This window comes from Carassius carassius, chromosome 10 (assembly GCF_963082965.1).
Source record: "Carassius carassius chromosome 10, fCarCar2.1, whole genome shotgun sequence".
NCBI lineage: Eukaryota > Metazoa > Chordata > Actinopteri > Cypriniformes > Cyprinidae > Carassius > Carassius carassius.
Genome location: NC_081764.1, coordinates 28,601,124 through 28,610,377, shown reverse-complemented (window position 1 = coordinate 28,610,377; position 9,254 = coordinate 28,601,124). Strand labels below are relative to the sequence as shown.

The 9,254-nt window shown below is 40.0% G+C and overlaps 1 protein-coding gene across 5 annotated transcripts; it reads right to left on the bottom strand.

Moving 5' to 3' along the window:
• Positions 1–333: 333 nt before the first annotated feature.
• LOC132152083 (WAS/WASL-interacting protein family member 1-like) lies at positions 334–9,254 on the bottom strand. 5 transcript variants are annotated; one of them, XM_059560761.1, is made up of 10 exons: positions 9,189–9,254; positions 8,838–8,911; positions 3,821–3,906; positions 3,259–3,388; positions 2,870–3,031; positions 1,877–2,623; positions 1,578–1,787; positions 1,075–1,188; positions 860–908; positions 334–658 (listed from the first exon to the last, which is right to left on the bottom strand). In XM_059560761.1, the coding sequence occupies exons 3-10, from the start codon at positions 3,869–3,871 to the stop codon at positions 553–555; spliced, it is 1,569 nt and encodes a 522-aa protein (XP_059416744.1). In that variant the 5' UTR covers positions 3,872–3,906; positions 8,838–8,911; positions 9,189–9,254; the 3' UTR covers positions 334–552. The 5 variants fall into 5 exon arrangements, 4 of the variants coding, with proteins under 4 accessions (XP_059416744.1, XP_059416745.1, XP_059416743.1 ...); XM_059560762.1 differs by having other exon boundaries at positions 9,101–9,216; XR_009436472.1 differs by lacking the exon at positions 9,189–9,254 and having other exon boundaries at positions 795–908; positions 8,838–9,022.

Genomic DNA, 9,254 nt, shown 5'->3' with positions numbered 1-9,254 from the left:
TTAAATTTTGCTTTTTTTAATTGAAAATATGCTATAATTTCCTTGATTCACAAGTTTAGATTGCTTAAAACGTTTTTATTGCTGACAAACAGAATCTCTCTCACAAGTACAAATTATGAACGCTACTTTAACCATTTATATATTTTACTTTACACTAATATTTAATTTGCGGGAGTGCAGCGTATCATCCCTCCCGCCCGCACCCGCAAGTGCACCGGATCATCCCGCCTGCGCCCGCAATGACCTTTCAAAATTTGTCCCGCGCCGCACTGTTTTGCGTCGCGACCCGCGGGTCCCGCGGGACTCCCGCGGGAGTGCAGACCTCTACTTGAAATGTCAATGCTATATAACCACTGTGTTGTATGAAAACAGGAAGGTAGGGGGCGCCAAAACGCACCAAAAATACTTTAAAGAGAACTGTTGCATTTTCTCTCAAAATATGATATTCTGTATGAGACGTAAGTGCATCTGCAATAGCAAGAATAATAGAAGTGACAGCCAAAAAGCCGAAACATTCACACTCTCCTGAAGGCCAATGAAATGCTGCAACAACTAATCATATTTAGAAAAATACTCAAAAATAAAGTCAAACTTAGCTGTAGTATCACTGTAGAGCTCATCACTTGACATACTCATAATAGCCATTATGTATTCATCTCTAAAGCAAACAAAAACAACATAGTATAAAAGATATGTTGTCTGTAATATAACACAATATGTTGTTATTTTTATAGTTCTTTTATAATTTTTGTAATGAATGACTCTGGCATAAAACATCAAAAAACAGACAGTACCAGATAAAATAAGATAATTGGGTATGGGAAGGATTGTCAGGCCCTGAGACAACAGTTTCTTTCACCTAGGTATGGGGGGCAGGGGAGGTGCACCTCGCTCTTTCTTTCCTGAACCTGAAACAGACAGAAATATACAAACACACAGGCACATAAACAACTGGGTAAGACCATGATTGTGCTGAGAGCACTGAATGTTATTCGAAGCATTCACTGGCATGTGGAAGCGACAGCTGCGGATAAACTGGATAAGATGAGAAAAAAAACAGCTGTGGTTGGTTACCTCGGCTTTCGTTCCTGGCCAATTTGCTAGGATAGGTCTTCTGACAGGGAATGTAGGGCTCTGGGGGTGGAAGATCCGATACAGGTCGAAACGTGAAGCGTGATTCCCACTCATCTTGGAAAAAAAATCAAATGCAAACACCATTAATTTCCAGCATTACCTACTTATGAATCTATGTTATTTTCAGTGTTATATACAGCTCCATAGGAGTAAATGAAATCACAAGGAACACGACATATGTTGACACAACATATGTGAAACGCCTTCAATTAGCCCCCAAATAATTTGACTGACCGGTCAGTTTGTAAAAAAAAAAAAAAAAACATATATATGATATCATTAATGCCAATGGTTTTGAGATCAAATGTTCATCAAGCAAATGGGTTCACAGTGTATCCATGGTGTACAGTCTTCTGGTAAATTATACCAATGCAAAACAACAAAATAATTGACATTCATTCTTGGTAAACTAAACTAACAAGTGTATAGGAATGTCACAATACCTATATGATGTCCCTGACTGTGGTATCCATTGCCCATAGGTGGGGGAGGAGGGGGCAGAGGTCCAGAGGAGGGTCTGTCTGGTGGTAGCGGTGGTCTACTGCCACCACGGTGAGGCTCCACACCTGGTCTGTTTGGCGGAGGAGGGGCTGGTGATGACCTCACACTTCCTCCTCCTGGACGGCTAGAAAGAGGTGGAGGTGGAAGAGGGCCTGTGGACAAAAAAGACAAAGGCATAATATAAACTGTCAAACAGGTGAGTTTGAGATTATCCTGCAGCAACCTGAAACTCCTCTTCTACCTGTTCGTCCACCTGCATTCCGGCCCAATGCGGGTGGTCTCTCAGAAGGAGGTGGAGGAAGGGGTCCGGATCGCCCAGGTGGAGGGGCAGGAGGATGTGAGCCAAGTGACAGGTTCCGTTCAGGAAGGCGTGGTGTATGCTCCTCAGGAGGAGATGGATTTGGGCGTCCTGGAGGCAGAGGAGGTGCTCCACTAACAGGTGGCCGCAGAGAGGCAGGAGCAGGAGCTGGAGGAGGTGTTGGTTTACTACTTGCTGATGGTGGAGGTGGAGGGGGCGGGGTGTCCCGAGTGAGTGGCAAAGAAGAACGGTTTGCAGGGGGAACAGGTGGAGGACGGTCATCACCTCGACCAGGGGGAGGAAGAGGCCGTCCAGCATGACCAGCTGAGGGCGAAGGAATGGTAGGAGGACGACCAAATGCAGCTGGAACCGGTGGAGGTGCAGACTGTCGCCCAGGAGGGTTTGGAGGTGGAGGGGTTGGTGCGGAACCAAGACGAGGAGTCCCTGGAAGTGAGGGTGGTCCCCTGCTCTGTGCCCCACTCTGAAAGGGCCGTGGAGCACTTGGAAGAGGTGGAGGAGGTCCTCCAGGTGTTTCAGGACGTGGTGGGGTCATTCGTGGGCGAGGGGGGTCAACGGATTCACTGCGTTGCAGAGGAGCACGAGGGGCTGAGCTAGATCCTCCTCCGAAGGGCCGTGGACCAGAGCCACGAGCACCAGGTGGCAGAAGTGGAGGCCTGACATTACTGGAGTCTGTAATAGATAGCAAAAAATCTAATAAACAGAGGTAACCTAACAAATACAAGGTTATAAATCATTTTTTCACAGTTTTTTAAAGTAAATATTTTATTTTATGAATATAAGGTCCATAATTGGGATTGGCCAAAATTTCTATATCGTAAATCCCTGTTGAATGAATGAGTTGGAATGTGTCAGTACACAGCAGTAGTGTGTAGCAAGCTTAAGTAGTATGTTTAAAATACATGTGTGCGTTCTTACCATCTCGTGTGGAACGCAGCTTTGGCATGCCTCCCTGGAAGAGCCCACCCAGACCAGCTGGAGCCCCACCTCCACCTCCAAACCCTCCCCCTCCTCCACCACCACCTCCTCCTCCTCCTCCTCCTCCTCCTCCAGGCCCACCTCCACCACCACCTTTGGCTTCTGTCAAAACAAACATATATTTAATATTCTGGACTTGAGTGCAAACCTGGCACCAATAAGTGTTGCTACTCATTATACATGCAAAAATTATTAACATACAAAAGAGTTTTGAAAGTACAGCATAAAAAAACCAGTTTAAATATATGTGTCATATTAAATTTAATTGTGGCTGTTTTGGTGCATAGACAAACATAGCCAGTGTAACTCAATGAGATGCAGTTTCTTACTGTCAAGTATAGGGGCGCTACGGTCATTGGTAACCGCCTTCTTTAGCCTTGCTCCTTTGCTGATGTCTGACAGCAGAGCATTCCTGCCCTGCTGCTCCGATTTATTCAAGGCAGGCTTCTCAGTGTTTGCCTGTGAGAAATAGAAGCACAGACATTTTCTGTAGATATCATTAAAGCACTGGTGCCACACAGCTTTACCACTTAAGACTGGGACACACTTAATTACTTTTGACTAGATTTTTGCCCCAATTCGCAGTCTAGAAGAGTCGACAATAGTGCAGATTTTGGGCAGACGCGTTAACAGGTTTGACAAAAAATAATAATAATCACAGTGTATGTATCCAGTTTTTGTTTTGGCTTCAGACTATTATTTCTTTCAGTCCATCCATATATTATTTGCTTGATATTTTGAGCTAGGTTAGAACACATATTGTTTTCATTTGTCATGCTTCTTTTAGCAACAAGGTGCTTGTTTTTCTCTGTAGGTGTATGATGCCTAGGGTTTTAAAATCTGATCAGATTTTTGAAGTTATGTAGTGTACAGTATTTACTGTGTGTGTACCCGAGAGAAGGTGGGGGGTGGCGGAGGGGGAGGTGGAGGAGGTACCGGCATTTTTTCTCCTTGTTGTCACCTCCTCTCACTGAGTCCTGACAAACAGAAAGAGATTTTCTTATAAATATTTCAGATTTTTAGAAGAAATTGCATTGTTTGTTGCCATAATATTTAGTGGTTTCCAAAGTGATGTTACGCAGTTGCTAGGGTGTTCTAGGTGGTTACTTGCATTAAAAAAGTTTTTCAAAAAAAATAAAAAGTTATTATTAAAACAAATGTAATTCTTGAAAACCTTTGAAATAATTGTTCATTATTTCTTTGAATAAACACCAATTACTTCTTAATAATTCATGATAGTTATAAAAAAATGAAAAATATATTTACATTTCTATAAATTGTTAATTACAAATTAAAATATTTATTTAAAATATATATTACTAAAAGTAGTTATGTTGCATCTTCAAACAGGCCTCAGAAGTATTCATTGGTCAAGCATGCCATACCATAAGTGCCTCCTCTGTACACATGTAGCTTATAATGAGACACTGACATTGCGTCACATGATTGTTTGATTGCTTGACACAAAAGCCTCATTAGATTGCAGCACAAATCTATCTTTATTAATATTCATACACATACTTAGTTGTCCATGAGACCATTATCTTTGACCTTGAAATAATAACAGTGGTGCTTTAACACCTCTTAAAAGGAAACCCAAATGTAGCATGAATAGAAATAACATCACACCTTTCAGGTTAAAAAAAACCCCAGACCTGAGACATTCACTAAATCACTGGTAACAATCTAACCACACCACATGACCCTACTAAAGTGGTCTCACGAGGCCACAAAGTTTTGAATGGGTTGAAAGTAAGTAGCAAGTCTGGAAATGTCCTATTGTGCAATTTACCAAGATCCCTTTTTTGGGCATGCAATGACAACCTAAGGCCATAATGACAAAAAAAAAGATAATTCCTGAAATGTAGAAAGCATACTGGAATAGGCTAGTTCTCATAATATTCTCTCACACACTCATACAACTAATACAGTAATGCCAACAAAGAAAAGTTTTCTCTGAGTTCAAGTTTGATAAAGGCCTCTCACTGCTGACATCCGGAAGAGATCATAAACAGGAAGAGCTACAGCAATATACCCTTTCACTTCTCATTTACTATTTCATAAACACACATCCCCAATAGGTAATATCTTGCAGACAAGCGTAGTAAAGAAACAACAAAAGGTTAAAAACCACAAGTGGGAACACAGATGAGACTCAAAGAGAACAAGTCAACACACAAATACCCAGAAAAACACGGTTTACAAGCTCTTTAAAGGGTCTGCTCTTTCATCACCAGGATCTCTCATGGGTGTCTTACAGATGGCCACATCACACTACTTCATTTGTCGCTCTTCCTTTCAATTCTCTTCTGTCTCCTTCTCTCTCCTTCTCTCAGGTAATTTTATTCAGAGGTAAGCGGACATCCGGTCAGTTTGGCAAACGTTCTGATCACTGTAAAGTAAGCAAACTTCCTGATGAATGTTACATCACCTATGTGATTCAAGAGCAATGATTTTAAATGTATTTTAAAAGTAAAGTGATGTTAAAATTATTTCTCCAGACAACTAGTGTAAATACTGTGTGTGGCACTTAAAAACATTGCTCTGTTTTGTTTTAGCATCCCGACCATTGGTGCATTTCCCAAAAGCACTTTTAGCCACCAATGGTCAGAAATTATGGCATTACAACATGATTCAATTATTTAACATTTCCCAAAACCATAGTTTCAATGAATATTTGCAAAAGGCAAACCGTAATGACTGGGAACAAAAATAGTGGAACAGACCTCAGATGCCATGTTTGATACAACAGCATCTCAGGGAAATTACATTGCAGAGAAAGCTGCTGACTCAATGAACAACATCTATATGAGTGTGTACACCAATTCTATTCTTTAAGGGATAGTTCATCCGAAAATGAAAATTCTGTAATTAATTATTCACCCTCATCCTGCGTTATCTTTCTTTATTCTGAATGAATATTGAATTTTATAAACAGCTAGTCTCAAATCTCTCGTGGGACTTTTATGGCTTACATCAAAAATTTTAACTGATATGCACTGCAAGATACCATGCAATGCTACATGAAGTCAAACATATTTTTTTTAGCAGTAATGGTTGGTGATGCAACCTTTTTATCACCTTTATGATTTCTGAGAGGTGCAGATAAGTGTAAATAACTGAAAAGTGGAGAAGAAGAGGTGTGAGAGGAGAAGAATGGCGCATAAACTGAAGACGGCATGAGAGAAGAGGTGCAAAGTAAAAGTTCCTGGACATTAACTATATTTACATACCAGTGTCTTGAGAGAGAACAGTGGAGATGGACTATGGAGAATGTGATGCTGGATATACACTCTACAACTACCCTGTCCGGATGGTGTTTACATCCAGCAGTCTGAAATGTCATCCTGTCTTAAACAGTGCCTTTGGCTGGACATTGTATTCTTTTTGGAATTAGTTTATGCCAAGTGTGTGTGTTTTAGAGTGCCAGTGTTTTATACAAAGCACATAATGCATTTCACCTCTGTACCAGTCAAGACAGTTAACCCTGCTCCCGATTTGCATACTATGTGTTCTAAATAGCAAGTGAAATTTCCAACTTTCACATTTGATGTATATGTATCATTTATATTGCAGAACAAACCACGAGAAAGCTATTAAAAAAAAAAAAACATTGGAATTCCCCAAGGGAAACCAAATTAGCCTTGCAGATAGTCCCGATTATATTCATCATAACTGATCAAACTGGTGCAACAGTCAGGTTCCAGACGTAAAAATCCCATTTATATGCTCCATATATATTATATAAATTATAACAATAATTTATAAACCTTTAAAGATAGACCTAATGTGAGCTACATAGCTGATAATCAGTCACATATTAAAGACATACATTACACAGTCTTGTACCTTTGTCTTTTAGTCCAATTTTGAAATACATTTTTCCTTCAAATTAAATTGTGTATCGTCGTGATTCGCCTCGTAGTTGGTTGGCTTGAGTCATGGCTTATTTATAACACTCTAACAAATAATTAGATACCTATGGGGAAAATTAATTGAAAAAATAATTCCAGAACCAACATCACTGAAAAGTGTTTTGCACTGTTGCACTCTACTGAAATGCGGCGTATTAGTCCAAGAATTTATGGAATTCAAATGTAAGCCCAATGTCAACAATGAAAAGTTAAATCTAAGATTTCCAGTTCCCACCAAATAATTGTTAAATCAAGAAACCAAAAATGGGTGGAGTCCTTCAACCACAACCTGCTACATCATCCATGCAAAATCAGACAGGAAGGAGCCACCCACAGAGAACCATACCTCTGTTTATTTGAAAGTTCAGAATTTCAGTCAATTGCACTTAGCAATGCTTGCTGAAATTAACACATCACAAGCAAAAAAATGGCTTACGAATGCTCAGCTTGCATAATGTGAGCATGTTTGAGAAAATAAAGTGCCCACCGTTTCTCCATCACTTTGTAGGCAGTCTTTATTGTGCACTTCATTTCTGAAACTCAGCATAACGTTGACACCTCTGGCTACATGCATCTAATGGGTGATCTCAGATCCCGTCACATGATTTCTGACTCTCTTCAAATCGCAGATCAAATAAAACACTAAACCAGACGTGAGAGAAGTAGAAGTTATGGCAGTACTTCAGTCACTGAGAGGAAGTTAATGCAGAGAAAGAACTCTATCTTATGACTTATGCGAACTAAAATTACTTGTTCCTTCTTAAGTTCTCACTAAAAACTGCAAGCCTGTTTTCACAGTCTCAACAGTAGCTCACTGTGATTTTAAAAAAAAACGGTTGCTAAATAGTGTCACATTTCACGCTTGGTGAAAACCACATGAGAAAATCGAGAGGACTTGACGTCGACATCAGCGCTCATAAAATTCTTTAATGGAAGAAGCAAGTTTGCTTCTTCCATTAGCAACATTTTCCAGCTATTTAATGTTCAAAACATTTTCATGTGAGGAAAACATACAATCTCAACACACAACAATGTGCACTGAGGTACTGCATTTAAGAGGAAAACGGCAAAAAAGTGGTCTTCAATTCACAAGAAGAAAGCTTACAAATTAAAGAAAAAGGGAAGGGGTAAAGCATATGACTTGAATTGTATTTCACCGTGGAGACCCCGTGGCCTGTCAATTAGAACCACATGCTCGTACCAGTCCGATTCATTTCCACGGATCGGTTCTTTTGAACAGTTTATTAAAAAAAGAGACTCATCAATTATTTTACGTCATATATTAATTGCACCCTCAGGAGAGCTCTAGAAAGCCATTTGTTTCTTTTTACATCTATGTTTTATTGCTAATTTCGATTAGTTTCTGTTAACAAGGATGTCGTTTACCTAAATAGCGTTTGCATTTACATTACACAAAACAAAAAATATTTTACATCTCCTCGGTTCACTCCAAATTATGCTCGTATGATCATCTCATTTTGATGATACAATCCGTTGGTTTAATGAGCCGTTGCATTCGAGTCGACAAACGATCGAACCGATTCAGTTCTATTCGTGAACAAATCGCTCGGTCCGATTTTGACCGATTCGATCGAAAAGATCCGACTCAGAGAACGTTTAATTCACAAATCAGAAATTGCTTGATACTACAGCTGACTTAAATAACTGGGACAAGACAACCGTAATTAGTTTGACACTTAAGATTTGTTGCGTCTCTAAACAACAGATTTTTTTTACTCATTCACCCTGCCACATATTAACGCTCAAACTGGCAACCCAGGAAGTGGGGGAACCTCTGCTTCCCCTGAAAGTTGGCACCGTTTGCGCTTTTGTGGTTGAAATAGTAGTTTTAAACATAACACTTTATCCAAACAACAACAAACTCACAAAATACTTACGAGTTTGCAGCAATAAATAAATCACGGGAAATCTGGTCACAAATTAGATCCTTGAGACGGGCATTTTAGAAAGCAACGGGCTGCGAGAACACTTACCGGTGGTTTGCGTCTTTTTTTCCAAGTCCTGCGCTTACGAACCAAATGCAGCAACAATCATCATCATGAAGCATCTACAGAAAAAAAGAGAGGAACACAAGTTTTGAGCCACTCCTTCATGCCATGTCAGAAAACATACACACACAACTTCTCTCCACTGTTTCCGCCCAGCGCGTGCTGCCGACAACCCCATCACATTCGCAGGAATAACATTAAAATCGTATCGCTTTGAACAATGCATGCATGCAAAAAAAAAAAAGTACGTTTCAGCAGTATCACTTCTCATTAAATGAGGGAAGTACAGCTCAATGTTTCGAATAAGTCGTGATCTCTTTTAATCCGTTTCTTTACCCAGTTTTTCTTCCTCCACCAACACAACAGCACTTCGTTCCCTTTATCCGGGACTTTCGTCTGTGA